At 37.7% G+C, this 20,389-nt stretch overlaps 2 protein-coding genes across 5 annotated transcripts in view; one reads left to right on the forward strand and one right to left on the reverse strand.

The window, feature by feature from the left end:
- Nucleotides 1-1,857: 1,857 nt before the first annotated feature.
- On the forward strand, nucleotides 1,858-19,458 carry EIF3M (eukaryotic translation initiation factor 3 subunit M). The gene is made up of 11 exons (XM_040258961.1): nucleotides 1,858-2,024; nucleotides 4,515-4,647; nucleotides 5,380-5,518; nucleotides 5,806-5,929; nucleotides 6,027-6,121; nucleotides 11,944-12,027; nucleotides 12,994-13,093; nucleotides 13,675-13,756; nucleotides 17,143-17,286; nucleotides 18,443-18,503; nucleotides 19,180-19,458. The coding sequence occupies exons 1-11, from the start codon at nucleotides 1,983-1,985 to the stop codon at nucleotides 19,298-19,300; spliced, it is 1,125 nt and encodes a 374-aa protein (XP_040114895.1). The 5' UTR covers nucleotides 1,858-1,982; the 3' UTR covers nucleotides 19,301-19,458.
- The window catches only part of CCDC73 (coiled-coil domain containing 73), a 150,295-nt gene continuing 149,104 nt past the window's right edge, over nucleotides 19,199-20,389 (reverse strand). For all 4 annotated transcript variants that reach the window (XM_040258959.1, XM_040258958.1, XM_040258957.1 and 1 more), the window contains one exon: nucleotides 19,199-19,992. In XM_040258959.1, coding sequence (XP_040114893.1) covers nucleotides 19,780-19,992 — 213 coding nt within the window. In that variant the 3' untranslated portion in view covers nucleotides 19,199-19,779. The remainder of the gene's footprint in view (nucleotides 19,993-20,389) is intronic.

The following is a 20,389-nucleotide window of genomic DNA, read 5'->3' on the forward strand; positions in this document are numbered from 1 at the left end:
AGCTGAAATTGGTCTGCTCAAATTTCAGCTGGCTCCAGATTTCTTCAGTTGGCGCTAAACTTTTTTATCTGAAACTTTGGAATATACGAAACATGCATTTTATAGAAAAATAGACAATATTTCTTGTACCACTTGTCTAAGTTAAAGAGACTTGTCTCCCTTAAAAAGGGGGGAAAAAAGCCCACATAACATTTATTTTGTTTAACAAAATAAAGCTAAATTTTTTGATGCATTTAAAAACCAATTCGATCTGAGATACTGTTTTTAAGTATTAGTCCTCCTCATTTAGGCAACAACGATCTACACTGCTGCTACTTTAGTTTGCATTTTCTAGAGGTTATATAAGTGGAATCATACAGTATGTCTGGCTTCTTTCACACAACAAATTATTTTGATTCATCTGTATTGTGGCATGTATTGATATTTCATCATTTTTTATTGCAGAGCAGTATTCCATGAATATATAACAACTTGTTTATACACTCACCTGTGTTTTGGGGTTTTTTTTGGCCATGCTATGCTACCTGTGGGATCTCAGTTCCCCCACCAGGGGTTGAACTCAAGCCATGGCAGTTTAAGTGCTGAATCCTAACCACTGGACTGCCAGAAAAGTCCATCCATTCACCTGTTGATGAACATTTGGGTTGTTTCTTATTTGGGACTATTAAAAATAAAGCTGCTGCCTTTTTGGAAAATAGCTCCTCAAAAAAATTAACATAAAGTTACCATATAACCTAGCAATTCTACTCCCAGGAAAAAGAAATATAAACACATGTTCCTGCAAAATCTTGTGCATGGATGTTGCTAAAAACATTGTTCATAGTAGCTAAAAAATGGAAGCAACCTAAATGCGCTCCCACTGAAGAATGGATAAACAAAATATGCTATATGCATAACAATGAATATTATTAAGCAATAAAAAGGAATGAAGGATTAATACATGCTACAACCTTGAAACGGAAAACATGCTAAATGAAAAAAGACACAGGCCACATATTGTTATGCTTCCACTTATATGGAATGTCCAAAATAGACACATTGCTTGCACCTGCTTCAAGTCCCTTCCTTGCTGTCTTCTGCATAAAAAGGTTTCCGGCAGATTTATTCATTGGTACTTTCCTCGTTTCCTTCAGTTCTCATTAATACTTGATCCATTTTCTTTGCTCACTCTATCTTAAAAGGCATGCACACACAGTCATACACACACCACTCCTTTCTCTGCTTTTCTCTTAGTAGTGCCAGTTAACAGTTACGTGACTATTGAATAATAGCTAAGACATCCAAAGTTCACCGTGTTTTAATTGCTTTATTAATTTACTTAGTCCTCACAATACCACCATAAGTTAAGTACTTGATTTTATTTTTCCAACAGGAAGATGAAACGCCGCGGTTAAGCAATTACCCCAAATCACAAATCCATCAGACGGTACAGCAGGGATTCCACCCCAAAGAACTCGATTCGGCAGCCTGTACTGTTAAACAGGATGCCATCCAGGAGAGCCTTTCTAATATACTTCGTACTGTTGTATTCTGTGTGCCTCCACTCCCGGTGCGGGAGTTTACCTTGAAAACTTCTGCTATCCCCAGGGCAGAGTGCACTGCCTGCTAGTTAGTCCCTCAATAAAGGTTTAAAAGTGGGTTAAATTATAAGTTGAAAAAATTTTGCCTTAAAACTTCAAAACGCTGGGTAGGTTCCACGAGCCACAAACGCGGCAGCAACTCAACTACCGAAGTTAGAGTGGGCTGGAGGAAGTCCTGGAAGGAGACCCCTTGCGCGTGCCCCGGCTCCCCTCTGCCCCGCCCCCAGCCAGAATGCGTGCTGGGATTGGTCTCCGTGGTTCCGCCCCTGTCGATGACCCCGCCCCGCAAGACCCGCTGTGGGTGACCCGGAAGCGGTTGTGAGGCGCCGCCGCGCGGCCCAGTTCCCTTTTCCGGTCGGCGTGGTTTGGGAGCGCAACGTCCACGGTGCCCGGGCCTTCACCATGAGTGTCCCGGCGTTCATCGACATCAGCGAGGAAGATCAGGTGTGCTCCCGGGCCGCGGATGCCGCCAGGGTGGGAGGTGGGGGGAGACTCGGATGTGAGGGGCCGAGTCGGGGTTGAGCCCGGCCCAGGCGGGTGGAACGCTGCCCCGCGGAGCCAACCCCAGAGCCGCGGTTGTGTCCTCCGCATCCGGGAGTGGGCAGGCCGAGAGGCAGGGGGGCACGTTCCGGGCCTGGAGTTGCACCAGCCCGCCCGCCGGCGCTCCCAGCGCTGGTTCCCAGGCTCGACAGCCTACTTCCTGGTTGGCGTCGGGACTTTTCCAGCCTGTGGTCACTTCTGTCTGTCGATACAGTACGACTCATGAGACGGATATCTGCTTCCGTCCTCGAAATGCAGCCACATCCAGAGTGGGACGTGGCGAATCTTCAGAAGGCGTGAGCAGTTCAGGGAAAAATAATTTAGTACTGAAGATCAAGATGGCTTTACTACCATGTGACCGTATGTAGACTGTATTTTATACTCTTACTTGAGCAAGAGTGAGAGTTCGGAAAGCATAACATCAGTTCCACCCCCAGACTTTTGAACCTGGTGAACGGTCTTAATGTTTTTAAGTTTCTGTTTGCTTTTTGGTATGTATGCGTGGGTAATGCTTCTCATTTTAAACGGAGAAGTCTCAAGTTCAAGTTTAACTAAACTCGAAGTGAGTTTCTCGTTAATTTTGCAGAACTGAAAACTCTTCTCCGAAGTTTTAAGTGTTGTCATTCTGTAGTTTTCTGCTACTCTACTAACATGGAAATTTTGGTTTCGATAGAAGAGAAAACATTACTAGTCTAAGATAACTTTCAGACCTGAAGAGCAGAGTAAGGGAAAGAAAAATGGGGGGGAAAAAAGCTAGGGAAGGAGTTGAGCATTATTAGAAAAGATGTGGAAGGAAAAAAAGCCTATGATGAGGAATGGAATCAGGTTATCAACAATAGGCTGTTAGGTTACTGGGGGAAAAATTTTTTTGTTGTTTTTGTTTTAAATGGAAAAGGGTTGTTGATGCAGGAAGTTTTGCCATTCTGTAAAGTAATTAGCCTCCAATTAAATAAATTTTTTAAAAAAGAAGTTTTGCCATTGATTATATTAAAGTGTCTTTTCTAGTTATGCTACTGTTCTTGTTTCACCCTATCCATTCCTTTTGGGTAAATAAATGATTGCCTCAGGAATTTAACTTCCATCAAGCTCTCCATTAGAGTAACCACCTGTGGCCAGTAGGGATGCCAGATGAAAACAGCAAAGTGTTGACTGAATAGTTTGCTTTGTGCATGCAAAGCAGAAAGTAAATAAATGCCTTTGGTGGGGGGAAGGGGGGCACCATACTATGTCTCCTTCATAGAGAAATATACAGTGATAGTTTAGTGCTATCTGAAGTGGTGAGATTTGTTTTATGAAATCTTGTTTATCATACCAACTCATGTGAAGTTTCTGTGTTATCTGAAAAGATTGCGCCATCAGATCTGCAGGTTTCATATACTTAGGTAGCCAGACATAGCTGTGGAATTAGAAATGTGATGCCTGAATATGTGCTAATGGTGTCCCTGCATCTCCATTTCAGTTCTTTATTATCTTAAACACTGTTTACATTCATGTATAGCTGCCATAAATCGAAGTCCTGAAAAGAATAAGTTATTAAATATTATTAGAGTAGGAAATGCCTAAATACTTGGATGTGGTACTATAGTTATGTGTTTATAGGTCCAGCAGTGCTTTCTGATCCAGGTATGCATAGATGCAATTTGATAGAAACATTATATTAAGGGCGACATTCAAAGGCATCTTCTTATTTTTGTATCTCTCACAGTGCTTATCTCAGATAGGTCCTCAAACATTTACTTAACAAATGATTAATCCCTTAGCAGGGTAATGTCTGTAACTTTTAAAAGTATCCGTGTTACATAGACCTGAGAGCAGTGAAACTTCATTTCTTTAAAACAGATCACTTATTCCCTTTCCCCACTGGCCCCCCCAAAAAGCTTGGGCTATGTTCAAAAGGCTTTTGCTGTATACTGAGAATCCAGCAGGATATATAGGTGATGTGAGAGACATTCTGAAGGTGATCAGTGTGGGGGTCATAATGGGTTTGTGTAGCTACTTGTTTGAAGTGATGAAAGTGAAATTGCTCAGTCATGTCCAACTCTTTGCGATCCCATGGAAGTATAGCCTACCAGGCTCCTCTGTCCATGGGATTCTCTAGGCAAGAATACTGGAGTGGATTGCCATTGCCTTCTCCAGGAGATCTTCCCAACCCAAGGATTGAACCCGGGTCTCCTGCATTGTAGGCAGACGCTTTACCATCTGAGCCCTTTGAGACTGATGGTGGATGAGCTAGCGGGGAGAAACTTTAACATAATTTAAAGTCATCATTAAACGTGATATTCACATTTTATTTATTAATTTTTTTAAGAAACAGGACAGGATGCTTTCAGAGCTTGCCTTTTGTAATTTATAGTTCATCTAATAGATATAGAGCAATCTTATTTGATTCAACAGGCTGCTGAGCTTCGTGCTTATTTGAAATCTAAAGGAGCTGAAATTTCAGAAGAGAACTCAGAAGGTGGCCTTCATGTAGATTTAGCTCAGATTATTGAAGCCTGTGATGTATGTCTGAAGGAAGATGATAAAGGTTTGTTTTTAAATTTTTTGTATTATTACTAATCATAGACCTACTTTTAAAACTTTGTAGTGAATTATATTTGTTTTGTTTTAGACCTTAGAACTTTAAAAGCACCGTTGTTTTTAATCTTTGCACACACTTTCAATTTATTCTCATCTGTTAAACCTGTGAAGTAAGCCTATTTTGAGAAAACATCTTTTTCACATCTGTTTTTTGAGTGTTATTGCACACAGTAAATAATGGTAATTTCAGAATGAACTAAAGAAAAAATATGAATCTCTTCATAAGGTTTACATTATCAAATGGGATGCAATTTCAGGTAATTGAAGCTAATTATTTGACTAATCCTCTATTTATTGAGATAAGATGGGAAATTTTGAAAATTAGGAGTCCTAAAATCTCTGGTTACGGTTTGAGATGAAACTTGGCATATAATTAGTATCTTGGCAGTAAAGCTGTAACTGTATACTGTATGGAGGTGTGAATCAGTCTTCTGCTCTACTGGTTGAAAACCAGATCCTGGGTAGTAACTTCTTCCTCATTTAATAAAGTGTGGAAGTTGTTTTCTGAATGATAATGGTACAGCAGAGCTGGTTATTTTAAATTCATGTGTTCTCTGTTTTTTAGTTTTTTAAATTTTATGTTCATTGGTCTTTGGTATATTAAAATTCTGGAAATACATATTTAACTCGATACATTAAATATTATAGTATCGCTGTTGTGTCATCCATACACGTGTAGATGTTGAAAGTGTGATGAACAGCGTGGTATCCCTTCTGTTGATCCTGGAACCAGATAAGCAAGAAGCTCTGATTGAAAGCCTGTGTGAGAAACTGGTCAAATTTCGGGAAGGTGAACGTCCATCTCTGAGACTGCAGTTGTAAGTTAAGAACTGAAGGAGGCTCAGTTTTTCTATGGTGTTTTCATGTTATTGTCATTTATTGGTAAAAAGTGAGGAGTTTGTCATGTTACTGTCATTTATTTGTAAAAAGAATTCTAGAACTTGACTCTCAGCTATGGCTTATCGGTGGTGTGTCTTTGGGCTCCATTTCCCTCCTTGCAGTGTGATGTTTGTAACAGTATCTGTGAAGTTTGTTGTCAGAGCGGATGGCCTCAATGTACTCACCATAGTCACTGATCTCAAGCACTGCTCTATTTGTTTACCAGGCTAAGCAACCTTTTCCATGGGATGGATAAGAATACTCCTGTAAGGTACACAGTGTATTGCAGCCTCATTAAAGTGGCAGCATCTTGTGGGGCCATCCAGTATATTCCAACTGAGCTGGATCAAGTGAGTTACGATGTGGAATACTTGTTCTGCTTATAAGAAATAAGCAAATATGTTCACCATGTCACTAAATTTTCTCCTTTTATCAATCTCGTTGTAGGTTAGAAAATGGATTTCTGACTGGAACCTCACCACTGAAAAAAAACACACCCTTTTAAGACTACTTTATGAGGCACTTGTGGATTGTAAGAAAAGGTATTCAGAATTAATGAACTGACTTAACAGGCAATATAAGTAGTTGGGACTATTTTTTAAAGACAAGTAGGATAAGTGCTTTTGCTCTTACTTTGTTCTCTAAGGAGTTGCTATAAATCTCTTTGTGTAAATTTCACCTCCTAAATTAAAGATAACTGCAAAGTTTGAAATAGTTTTTCCCATCTTTAAACTTTCTAAAAAGCAAAACTTGCTTTCCTAAAACTGGTACAACTGTTAATCCCAAAGCTGTGTAACATTAGACTGAGTTATTTAATTAGACTAAGCTTTGATGTCTTAGTACAGGGTAGTGCTATCACTTTTGTTTAATAGTGTTGAGGGTCCATCAGTCAGTTCTCCTTAGTCAGTGTCTCTTACATAAACAGTGTCCCTGAGATGAAACTTTGCAATGAAAGTGAAAGAAAAGCGTTAGTCATTCAGTCGTGTCCGACTCTTGGCGACTCCATTGGCTGTAGCCCGCCAGGCTCCTCTGTCCGTGGGATTTTCCAGGCAAGAGTACTGGAGTGGGTTCCCAGTTCCTTCTCCAGATGATCTTCCCGACCCAAGGGTCGAGCCTGGGTCTCCCACATTGCAGGCAGATGCTTTACCATCTGAGCTACCAAGGAAGCCCAACTTTGCAATAGACTATACTAAATTTTATTGTGCTTTTGCAAGGTCTTGAGTTTCTAAGGCTTGTATTTAGCCCAGCAAACTGCATACCCAAAAGATTTATTCCTCAGCCAGTTATGGATGCAACCAAATGATAGATTTGGCCCAGTTTTTAGAATCAGTATTGAAGGATAACCCTGCCATTTTGACCTAGCTTTTCAATTTCTTTTTTCACATAGTGATTAAAAACTTTTAGAAAAGTAATCAGTCTTCAATTTAGTTTTATTGCACAATTTTTAGTGACTTTCAGTGCTGCTGCTACTGCTACTGCTAAGTCGCTTCAGTCGTGTCGGACTCTGTGCGACCCCACAGATGGCAGCCCACCAGGCTCCGCCATCCCTGGGATTCTTCAGGCAAGAACAGTGGAGTGGGTTGCCATTTCCTTCTCCAATGCATGAAAGTGAAAAGTGAAAGTGAAGTCGCTAGGGTGTTTCATATATTAGAGAAGATCAATAATAGTGTTTCTGTTAATGTAAGTTCTTGCAGACTATTTACATTTAATAATACAGGAGAAAATTATATTTTTGTTGTGAAAGTTGCAGTGTTTTATTATAAAAGTAGTAAGCAGGGGATTTTGCATTAATAGCTTATTTCATTTTGTATCAGTGGTTACTGTCTGTTACATGCTTGCACACTTGTGGCAGCATTCCAGCCAGTTGTCAATAAGTGTTAAATAGTTTTATATCAGACCATTTCAAAAGGGAGGGCATGAAGGCTACTGGAGAAGGAATCTGTATTTTAATATACACTATACAGCCAGTCCATTCTAAAGGAGATTAGCCCTGGGTATTCTTTGGAAGGAATGATGCTAAAGCTGAAACTCCAGTACTTTGGCCACCTCATGCAAAGAGTTGACTCATTGGGAAAGACTCTGATGCTGGGACGGATTGGGGGCAGGAGGAGAAGGGGACGACAGAGGATGAGATGACTGGATGGCATCACCGACTTGATGGACGTGAGTCTGAGTGAACTCCGGGAGTTGGTGGTGGACAGGGAGGCCTGGCGTGCTGCAGTTCACGGGGTCGCAGAGTCGGACACGACTGAGCGACTGAACTGAGCTGATAAATGTGTAGGCAGTGGAATAACACTACTGGGATTTGAACCTTGGCCTTCCTACTAGCAATGTGTTAGTTGCTCATCATGTCCAACTCTGCAGTCCCATGGATTGTAGCCTGCCAGGATCCTGTCCATGGAATTCTCTAGGCAAGAATACTAGGATAAGTTGTCATTCCCTTCTCCAGGGGATCTTCCCAACCCAGGGATCAAAGCCAGGTCTCCTGCATTACAGGCAGATTCTTTACCATCTGAAACTTCAGGCTAGCTGTATGACCCTAAATAAATCTCTATACCTCAATTTCCAATTCAAGGTGGAAATAATAGTAGTATGTACCTAATAGCATTATTAGAAAGATTAAATAAGATATACATGAAGTTCTTAAAACAGTGGTTTTATAATTAAGAAAGCACTCAGTGAATATTAGATATTTTATTCCTATCATTATCCTTTTCACTTTTTTCAAGCTCATCTTAAAAAATTAGTCTTTTTTTTTTTTTCTGGTATAGACATTTAAAATGATGTGTGTCGTTGATGACTACTCATTGGGTGGTGTCTCTGATTGCTGTTTAGTAGATCCTCAGTCTTTTATTTGTAAAAAGGAAGTAACTAAGGTCACCTAATTAAGAATCCCAAAGCTAGTTCTCAGAGAAATTGAGATAGGACATCAGTACCCATCTGTCTCCTAGACACACCCTGTTAACGTATTAAGAAATACCTGCAGCATTTGTCACAGGCCAGCATTCTTTCCCTGTTGAAACGCTTCCTTCAGTTGACTTCTGGGGCTTCTGTCTAGAGTCTTTGCTTCATTCACAACTCATTTGTGGCTCCCTCTCTTCTTCAGATCTGCTCAGTTGTTGCCTCATTGGAAAGGCCTTCTTTCTCTGTCTGTGAAAATAACAGCATTCCTCTACCCTTGCATTGCTTCCCCCCTACCTTCCCTCTTTTATTATTGCTCCCATTGCACTTACTATTAACTGACTTACTATGTTTTAATGTTTATTATCTGTCAGTCCCCACCAAAAAGTAAGTTTCACAAGGGCCTTAACTTTTTGTTCATTGCTAGGACAGTGTCTGACAAGAGTAGGCACTCAGTATATATGTGCTAGGTGAATGATGACTATTTCTGAAAAATGGACATGTTGCAAAAGCAGTAGATGTAAGCAGCAGTGACGTAAGGCAGTATGAAGTGGTGGTTTATGGAACTACAGCGTGTGTGCCCTTCCCAGGCTTTCAACCCAGCTTCTCTTCTGAACTTTAGGTCTTTATGTTCAGCTGCTTTCCACCTGTTTCTCTCTAGTTGCGGCCTTGCCTTGGTGAGTCAGACAGTAAAGAATCCGCCTGCAATGCAGGAGACCTGGGTTCAGTCCCTGGATTGGGAAGATTCCCTTGGGGGAGGGCATGGCAACCCACTCCAGTTTTCTTGATTGGAGAATCTCATGGACAGAGGAGCCTGGTGGGCCACAGTCCGTGGGGTCAGAGACAGTCAGACATGATTGAGTAGCACACATGGTTGCCTCAAACTCAGTATGACCAAAATGCATTACCGTTTTCTGCCTCTGAATTAGTCTATTTTCCTAGTTAGACGTCTTGAAGTCATCTTCTGTTTATTCTATTTACAGTGATTTTGTGAAACAAAAATTTCAGCATGTCATTCTTCAGGTTTGCATTTTCTTTAGGGTACAGTACAAAATTCTTAGGGTAATATAGAAGTCCTTTCTGATGTGGGCTTCCATTTATTGCTGTAGTGTGACTTGGCGAATGTGACAGTAATCTCGCCATTTCTGTATGGTGCAGTGAAAAACTGCAAAAAGCTTTGCTTTCTCTATATAGACACTCCCTCTGTCCATTCCCCTCCTCCTTTCTTTTATGCGCACCCACACCCACCCACATACTCTCCCTCTTGGTTATCATACTCTTGACAGTGAACTGTGTCAGATGCAAAAGCACCATGCTCTTTCCCAGTCTGGACCAGAGAGGCTGGTACTTGTGCTTGTATGGTCTACAAGCCAAGAATGGTTTTTACATTTTTAATTGATTGATTGGGGTGGGGGTGGGGTGTCATAAAAAGGCTATTTCTTGAAATGTGTCTGTTAAATGAAATGCAAATTTCAGTATCCATGAAATTTTATTGGAACATGGCCATATTTACATTTTTATGTATTATCTATGTCTGCTTTCGCCAAGATTTGAATAGTTGAGGTAGAGACTGTGACCTCTAAAGCCTAAAACATTTATTCCCTGGTGCTTTGTGGAAAGCTGACCTCTATTTGGTCTAGACCCACACTCAACTCCTTCACTCTGCCTGAAGTGCTCCTCCCGTACTTACAGTGCCCTCCATTTACCATGACACTTCACACCCTCAGCTAAGAGGCTTATGAGGATGTGGGCTTAGTGAGGGCTTCCCAGGTGGTGCGGTGGTAAAGAGTCCACCTACCAGTGCAGGAAACACAAGAGACGTGGGTTTGATCCCTGAGTTGGGAAGATCCCTTAGAGAAGGAAATGGCAACCCACTCCAGTATCTTTGCCTGGGAAATCCCATGGACAGAGGAGCCTGGCGGGCTACAGTCCATGGGGTTGCAAAAGAGTTGGACACACCTTAGTGACTATACCACAAAGCAGTAAAGGCTCAGGGAAGGTTAGGACCTTGTCTGTCCATCATTGCATTCCCAAGGTGTTGGGCAGTGATGGGCCCTGAGTCGGTGAAGCTCCCCGTGCTTAGGGAACTAGGAGAGGAGAGTTATTTAAACTCTATAAATTTCTGTCATGCTGCTGCTTTAAGTTTTAAGATGTGGTTTTTGCTTAGTACACAGAAAATGGTCATTTGTTGTTGTTTTTGCTTTTTGGGCGTTACCTTGCCCTCTTCGTAAGAAATGCTTACACTTATTGGTGCCTCCTTCATGATTTTATTCATATTGGTGGTTGATGAGTGCAAGTTGTGTGACACCTTCTGAGGCTTTATTATATGTCAGATACTGTGCTCTTTAAATGGACTATTTGATCTTTATGAATTCAGATTTTCTTTAATAAGTTGTATTCGACTGAAGTATACTATGGCTGTTAAAACTGGAAAATGTGCCCATGCTTGCAGTGTATCACAGGATAGTAATTTGTTTTTTAAATTGGAGGGTAACTGTTTTACAGTGTTGTCTCTGCTGTGCAACATGAATTCAGCCATAAGTAGTGTGTGTGTGTGTGTGTGTGTGTGTGTGTGTGTATATATATATATATATCCCCTCCCTTGTGAGCCTTCCACTCCCCGCCACAAGGTAATATATTTGAACCTTAGTTTTGTGGGAAGTTTTAGAATGTCATTTAACTTTTTAAAAATAAATGGTATAGCTCTTACTGATTTTATCCAGGTTGAATCCAGATGTGGGGAGAAGAGAAGGGTTTTTAGCAAATGAAAAGGGTGTTTCTCCTACTTAGCAAACTGAAGCTTTCTATAACTGGCTGAAGATTTCATCAGTTTAAAAGAAGAAATAAAGGGTGAAGATAAACATTTTCTAAGTTCAGATTGAGTTGATGCATTCAGTTATTTTGTGCTTTTCACTGCAGTCAAAATTGATCATATAATTCTGGGGGTGATTTAATTGGAAGGGTGTAATTAGTGGAGTTACTTAAATATCTGGTGTTGGCTCAGGTTCAGCTGTACTATTCTCAGACAAAAAAACTTTTTTCTCCTCTAGGGCTTTTTATAACTTGTCTTCTCTGCCTGGAAAGTCATCCAGCCCCAGCCTTCCACCTCCAATATTCTTCATAGCCAATTATTTTACATCCTTCAGATCTCAGCTTATGTGTCATTTCCTCAGAGAGAGACTTTCCCTGCTCATTCTGTATGAAATAGCCTCCTCTTTGCTCTCTCAACTCTTATTACTGTATAACATCACCATTTTCCTTTATGGCACGTTAATTGTTATTTTTCCTTAGTTGTTTCTCTTTCCTACTAGAAGGAAAGTTCCATGACTTTCCATAGAACTGTGTCTCTGAGTCACCAATGTATGTGTATCATCAGCCCGGTATTGGCACTTAGTAAATATTTTTGAATGAATGAATGGCAGTAATGATACTCTGAAGCTCCTAAAGTTGTATTTCTTTTTAGTGATGCCGCATCAAAAGTTATGGTGGAATTGTTAGGCAGTTACACGGAGGACAATGCTTCCCAGGCTCGAGTTGATGCCCACAGGTAATGTTTAACATGGTGTTCCAGTGATGGCTGTCGTCGTGGGGGCAGAGGGAAGCTACAGTATTTGGTCATATGGTGGAGGTCATGCTTGCATCCACCAGTGATCCAAAGCCATTTGATAGCACGTGCTCCATGATGATTCCAATGTAGCTACCAAAATTCAAGACTTGGTATTGAAAGAACCATAGAATGCATGTGAAATAGCCATATAGTATTTGCTATTTGGGGTATTCCTGCAATTGGGGTTCCCAACCTGGGTAGTAGAACTTGATCTTGGTTTGATTTTACCTTAATATTTTGGAATGTTGATGGGGAAAGGTTGGATTTGTATAAAAATTAACTTATTGCTAATGAGAACTGCTTTAAGCAGTTTTAGATCTATTTAGTAGTGATAAGAGTAGGATCAGTTTTTTAACTGTATGGAATGGAAATTGGTAATTTCTTCATAGGGTTATTGCTTCCCAAGAACTTGTATATAATGGATGTTGGTAGAAAGGGTAGTTAGTGGAAAAGATCGTCGTTGACTCAGGTTAGAATGCCTGCATTCAAATACTTGACCACTTAATTGGCCCTTAAAACCAGGCAAGTTCTTTTCTGAGCTTGTTTCATCTTTGGTAAAGTGGGCTTGATAATACTGTTAAGTGTCTCGAGGTGCTATGATGATGAAATGAGATAATACATGTTAAAGCACTTAATGTCTGACATAAATGGTAAAATATTGCTATTTTATTCATTTTGGTGGTGCTTTCTCAACTATGTTTTTGTCTGAATAATTTTGTTAAAACAGGCATCACTGATCAATTTATTGGCCTGTTTTAACCCCAGTTTTGTGATTTTTTTTATGCCATGTATATTGAACTCCTAGATATTTCACATAACTGAATGTATTTTGCAATCTGCAAAGGTAGTGAAATGTACCTGAATTTCAAGACTCTGAGCTTTGATTTATTTTGTTTTCTAATTAAGGTGTATTGTGCGAGCATTGAAAGATCCAAATGCATTCCTTTTTGACCATCTTCTTACTTTAAAACCAGTCAAGTTTTTGGAAGGCGAGCTTATTCATGATGTAAGTAATTTATCCTTAATGTGAAAAGTGTTTTCTCCTAAATCTAACACACTGAACCCAGAACTCTTTGTATTAATGGACACAACTCAGAGAAATCTAGAAAGAGAACTGTTTATTCATTTTTTATCAGGAACAGACTGAAATTTAGGACTAACATTTAGCTTTTCTCCACTGCTGAACACTCCTGTTCTTCCTTTCTTTCCTTCATCTTCTCCATTATGAACTTAGAGAATACAAATTTCTTCATATTATATAGTGTCAGCTAGCCCCCAATTAGGAAAATAAGTCTGATATTTAAAAACACATGAATGCATTTTTCTAGTTATAAATATATTACAGATTATTTTCTATTAGTACTACGTCATTACTGCCATCTTTTGGGGTAAATCGTTTAGAGCTCATTGTATTTACTGATTCTTTCATCTTAAGTGAATTTGATGAAAGCAGATTTACATGGTAATTTGATCAAACAGACTGAAATGTAGAGTCTCCTTGCTGAGAGTCAGCATCTTAAAAAGCTAGTATAAATCTTGATTCTGTATTGAATACTGTCTTTTTTTTTTTTGTCTTTATTTGTATAGCTTTTAACCATTTTTGTGAGTGCTAAATTGGCATCATATGTCAAGTTTTATCAGAATAATAAAGACTTCATTGATTCACTTGGTAAGTTTTGGGGATTATTCTTTGGAGGGATAGGGAGAGATAGGAATGTATGATCCAGCAAAATAGGATTATGGCCTTATGTGTAGATTACCCTAACCAGTGGTGTATCTTATTCCTTAGATGCATGGTGATTTAAATTTGTAGCAGATACCCTTTTTCCTTCTAATACAGTCTTTTACACTTGGTTCTCCATCACTGCCCCCAATGAACAAAGTATACTGTATTCCTAAGCAGATCTAAGTGAAACTATAGATGAAGTTAGAAGTGGAGTTATGGTGATTTTGTGTGACAGTTTGTTGAAGACAGCATAGTAAGTTTAAGCTTTGTGATGTTTATCTTTGAAGTTTTCTTTCTAGACCAACAGAGTTCAGTAAATGTTGCTGAATTGAATCTTACTCATCCTCATTGAGCAGACTGCATATATGTTCAGTGTTTTCTTTCTGGAGCATGTTTTTTAACATGGCTAAAATTAAAAAGAGAAACCTTAGGAAATCTGTAGTTGAACAGGTTTAATTGTTCTAAAACTCCGTTTTTTAGAGAGTGAAGACAAATGAAGCTAAGGTGCTTAGTTTTTCTACTGGACGATGATCAGAACACAAAGGCCAGTTGTAATTTTCCATATTAAAATTGAATTTAGTCTTCCTGGTTGGTTGTAGATAAAGAATACATTTATAATCTACTTTGATTATACTATTAGTCCTCAATTTGGTAATCATTAATTCCTGTCACCTATAACTTTGGTGCAGCCATTGGAATTAGGGAAGATTGAATTATTCTGAACATAATAAGGCGCTTGAAATACACCAAGATAAAGTAGATGCAAGTGTGTTTGTGTTCAGTGCTTTGCCAGGTGCTCTAGACCTAGAAAACCACATTCTGTCCCAGTTAATTTGCTTTGTGGCATGAAGCTATGTGATGGAATGTTAGTGTCAGCAACCTCTTTATTTACACACCAAAGAAAAAGGAGTAGTAATTAACACTTTGACACTCCCCCATTGATGTGTAATTGACTGTTTCAAAGGAGCACTGGTTCATAAGCTATTGCATGCATTAAAATTACGTTTTCTATATTGCAGCATTTTAAGACAGGGGTCAGTGACAATGCAGAAATTGCTCAATGATGCACATTTTTTTATTACTGCATTAAGGTTTTGACATATTAGTAATGAATAAATGTTTCCATAAAATTAGATTTTTTTATAACTTTAAAATTGAAATATGACACACAACACTGTGACTTCCTTGTTGAAGGTAATCTACTTTCATGAAACAAAGCACAGCTTTCTACAAGTCTTTAACTCATACTTTACTGGCTTAATAATTCGATTTTGAGAACAAGAATCCTAAAGGCTTTAAATTTGGTTCTTTGTTTTAAACATCAATTTGAAGTGTTTTTAAATGCAGATTTCCATGAGTTAGACAGACCATGGTTTTACATAATTCATTTGAGAAATAGTTTTCCCTCTGATAAGTTTTTTGATTTATGGTAATCTTGTAACTGCACAAGGAGTAGCAGTAAATAAATTTAACTTCATGAGTATTTTAAATTATATCTTAGAAATTTTAGGAATTTCTATCATTTTATCATAGTAAAAGAGGCCAATATGTATGTCCATAGAACTGGTAATGTTAAGGAATTTTCTTGTATTGACAAATATTATATACAAATAAACTTTGTATTAGTTCTCTGTGATAGGAAAAACATAACAATTTCTGTGTAAACCACAAATCAGATTCCCTGTTTGGCCTTTTGTTTGTCACAATCTGTGCAGATTAGCAATCATTTATTAGTAATTTGTTTGTCCAAAACATCTTATTAAATGTTTATTTTTGGGTTTTAAATGTATTAAGACGTTATTACAGCTGAAGGTCTGGTTATAAATGTGTAGATTCCACAGGTGGCGTCAGTTATTCTCAAAACACTTCGTTTTATTAACACTGACAGCTTGGGCCAACAGTAGCACTATCTTGTGTCAACTGAATCGCCCTAACATGTCCACATGTAATCTAGTGTTGTCCGGTTGCTACCTTCTTGCTTCGGAAAGTTAATCAGCATCTAATTTGCATTTGTTAATTAGGGTTAATGTGCACTAATTGATTTTTTGATGCTTGTAGATTTCCATTAAACCTGCTTAGCAATACTTACTTGGGTACCTCATTCATTTGAGTTATGATGATCATGTTTTTGTTGAATCAGTGCCACATAGAAAGTGTGTATCATAATTACAGCTAATTAACAATTATGTCCTATATTAATGGGCTTCCCTAGTCTTCTGCTAAAATTATGTTATAAATTTCAAATTTATTTATGGAGTACTTAGAACTTTTTTACCAGTACAAACTTGAGGCTCCTAATTACTAGAGAGTGTCATTTGCTGAGTTTACATAATTTGAAAGTTCAGAGAAAAGGAATGTGTAAGTATTTCTAAATTAACTTTAGAAATGTTTTAAGAAATTAACATGAAATGGAGTAATCTGTGTTATAATTCAGCTTCTATTTAGGAATAGATAATTTGGGTATTCTGGATTTGTATATATTTGTATTTCTAGTTATTTGTAAATTTATTTTTTAGGCCTAGTACTGCCACTTTGTAACCAATAAGTAAGTCATTTAATCTCTTTACTCAATTTTAATTTTTTTACAGAGAAAGGATGGGGACTTGGTAGTTTGCTTTTAGGTATGACAATTGTTTGTGATCCGAATAATTATAATAATATTTCATTAGAAATTATAAGGCAAATTTTGAATTATTTGTAGTTTTCTACTTTTGCCTTAAAAAGAACAGGTATCACTATTACTTTATCTAGTACTAATCATTTTCAGCCTGTAAATGTTAAATATACTTTTGCAGTTTGACTTTGAAGTATTAAATCCAAAGTGGCCTAAAGGGAAATTTAATGTTTTCATAACTGAATGTATGTTAAAATATTTTAAGATTCCATGTTTACCAGTATCACAGAAAACAGTAAGTATCAATGGATACAGAATCCTGTGTTTAAATGAAGAGCTTATTAGTAAAAATAAGTTTTAAGTAATATAGTTAAATTAGAATGTTCTTTATGAAATGTATTTTGTATACTTTATCTCCTAAAATATATAAAATAAATATTAAAAATAGAAAATGTACAAAATGTTTAGGGCCTAAAAATATCATTTTATAGCCTGATCTTAACATTGAATGTGTCACCTGTGGCACTGAAGCAATAAGGAAACATAGAAAAATAATTTTAAATGCTCCATAATATGATTATAGGATCAGTTTATGGTTTGCAAATACAAGAAGCTATGTGAAAATTAACACTATGACACAATTTTACACAAGAGTTATCATGCAGGGCTGTAATTAGTATGGATGCTTATCTGGCTTCACTACTGTGTTTCTCAGGCCTACTACATGAACAGAATATGGCAAAAATGAGACTGCTTACTTTTATGGGAATGGCAGTGGAAAATAAAGAAATTTCTTTTGACACAATGCAACAAGAACTTCAGATTGGAGCTGATGATGTTGAAGCATTTGTTATTGATGGTAAGGCAATTGGAACATTTTCTAGAATTTCTTTCTAACCTAGGAAACATAAGATTTTTAATCTTGAAACTGAGTTTAGTAGTTGAGCAGATTATATTTGTAGTACTGTGAAAATTCAGTGGAATTATATTCAGTAAGTTGCTATGTGGTTTTTTTGGAGAAGGAAATGGCAACCCACTCTAGTATTCTTGCCTGGAGAATTCCGTGGACAGAGAAACCTGTCAGGCTACAATCCATAGGGTCACAAAGGGTCGGACACGACTGAATGAGCACATGTGGTTTTTGGTGTGTATTTATTCCTTGAAGTCATGTAGAACAAAAGGCCTTTAGGGCAGTATATTGTAGTGGTTAAGAGCCTAGATTTTAGTATTAAACCTGTGTTTGAGACTAGGTCTTCAGCTGTGAAACTTGAATGTAGGAGTTAATTTGTGGTTGTGAAGATTAAATAAATTAATGCATGTAATTAATGCATGTGCCAGCTCGGTGCCTGGCACATAGTAAATGATCTGAAAATACCATCATCACATTTTTGTGATTGGCCTAGGAATAGAACCTTCTTCAATAATTATATTGTGTGCTGTGCTCAGTCACATCCGACTCTTTGCAACCCTGTGGACTGTAGCCCACCAAGCTCCCCTGTCCCATGAAATTTTCCAGGCAAGAAACTGGATTAGGTTGCCATTTCCTTCCCCAGGGATTTTCCCAACCCAGGGGTCAAACCCTATGTCTCTTGGGTCTCCTGTGTTGGCTGGGAAGCCTTAATAATTGCCTTATAAAGTGCAATGTAATTAGGATATTTTAAGATTAATAAAATGCACAGAACTATTGACATTGTTTCATTGGAATGCTTTTAAGTCTCAAACAGTCCTATAATACCTTAGAAACTGTTTCCCGCCTCCTGTTTTGTGATTTCAGGAAGAACACTAGAATTCTTACTGAAAATCGTTATGTGATATTTAATACAGATTGGTGCAGCAAACCAGAGGACAAATATGTGGCCTTCCTTTTGGTTGTATCATACTGCTGCGCTTCAAAGAGCCAGTTTGTAAAATAGTGGTGGGAAACTGTAGTTTTATTGTGGCTTGGTCACAGTTTCGTGCTTTCGGCTGTTTTCCTTGGGAATTTTTCCATATAATAAGTCACATCTTTTTTCCAGCGGTAAGAACTAAAATGGTCTACTGCAAAATTGATCAAACCCAGAGAAAAGTTGTTGTCAGGTAAGACACTAATACTTTGCAGCATTTTGTAGAACAATTTATTCTGTTTCACTTAAATGTTTATAGAGAACCAAGGTGGTGTTCTTATCAGTTGACTGTAGTTAAATAGTTCCTATTTATCATAATTTTATTAAAGTTCAGACTGAATGTGATTAGCTTATTTAATGAAAGAGTCCTATTTTCCAGCACATTTCATTTAATGGCTCAGCACTGGCTAGAATACTAATGACTTCTGTGTCTGGTTTATGTAGTTCAGGAAAATAGATGGTTTAGGATTAGTGTGAATAGTGAAAGTCACTCAGTTGTGTCCAACTCTGCGACCCCATGAACTATACAGTCCATGGAACTCTCCAGGCCAGAATACTGGAGTGGGTAACCTTTCCCTTCTTCAGGGGATCTTCCCAACCCAGGAATTGAACCCAGGTCTCTGATATTGCAGGCAGATTCTTTACCAGCTGAGCCACAGGGAAGCCCAGTTTAGGATTAGTACGGCAAATAAAGGTTTTTTGTTTTATTTTGTTTTGTTTTAAAAAAGCTTCTAGTCCTTTTTACAACTCTGTATTGTCTCCTGTATATATTTAGCCTTGCTGTTCTAACTAGATACAAGTGTATTATGTTATAAAAGAATACCAAAGGACAAAAGGTTGACTAGTAACTTTGTTTTTAATTTTTCTAGTCATAGCACACATCGGACATTTGGAAAACAGCAATGGCAACAACTCTATGACACACTGAATGCCTGGAAACAAAATTTGAACAAAGTGAAAAACAGCCTTTTGAGTCTTTCTGACACCTGAATGTTTATGCTGTATAATTTTGTTCTTTTTGGAAAGTCGAAATCATAGTAAAACATAGGCTAAAATCTGACTACAGTCTGGACATTTATTGTCTCATATTTAAAAGAAATCACCATCTTCAGAGCATACAAAGTAATAAATGACAAAGGGTCACTGTCTATTTTGTATAATACGTGTGTTGTGTTCTGTAAGGAAGGGTTTTGAGATGCACCAAGAGCTTTGATGAAAGAGTATATGGAGGAAAAACAAATTTAACTAAAGGGAATTAAATGCTAACATTCATTCAGTGCTAATATCAACCTTGCTATCTTAAATGAAGCATTTATTGAGCAAAAATACGACATTAATATAATTTCATCAAAGAAAAAAGCTGGTAAAGTGAGTACAACTATAAAGCTTTAGATATAAATTATTCCAATTGAAACCACATCGATATTTCAATTAAATAATTCACTCTGAAAGCATTTATCAACATTATTTTAATCTGTTTTTTCTGCCATCTCTTCTGCTTTTCTTTTTTTAGGTTGGTTGTCATTTTCTAAGCTTAGAAACTTTTCAGTTTCATTTATTTCATTTGTTACCAAGTGCTGCCAGTCATCTTCACCAGAAGACACATCTATATCAGTAGTTTTAATCTTGATTGCCTGAATATGGCTTTGTAGCGGAGTTGATTTCAGCGGCTTTGTTTTTACCTAGGAAATACCAAAGTTGTTTTACCACTGAAATTATTACTCATTTTCTAACCAGTCATCAATAAGCATTTAAAGAAAATCCTTCAGCCTTTGCAATTAGGGGTATGTGATAAAAACCCACTATTGTCTTGGCTATTTTCCATCTACCACCCTAGTAATTTTGGCACCAAAAAAAAACTATAAAATGTGAGTTTGTAGGCTTATGTAGTAGCTCTTCAAGATCTTCAAGTAGCTCTTCAAGATATACTCCATAGATACCACAAATGTTTTCTTAAAGGTCTTAAGCTTTCTTTGAAAGAAAACATATTTAAAACAATGCAGATAAAAATCTCTTTTGTCTGCTACTCCCCTTCCCTTCCCTTCCCTTCCCAAACAAGTCTATGTTTTGTATCTTCTA

Source organism: Oryx dammah, unplaced genomic scaffold (genome assembly GCF_014754425.2).
Source record: "Oryx dammah isolate SB20612 unplaced genomic scaffold, SCBI_Odam_1.1 HiC_scaffold_17, whole genome shotgun sequence".
NCBI lineage: Eukaryota > Metazoa > Chordata > Mammalia > Artiodactyla > Bovidae > Oryx > Oryx dammah.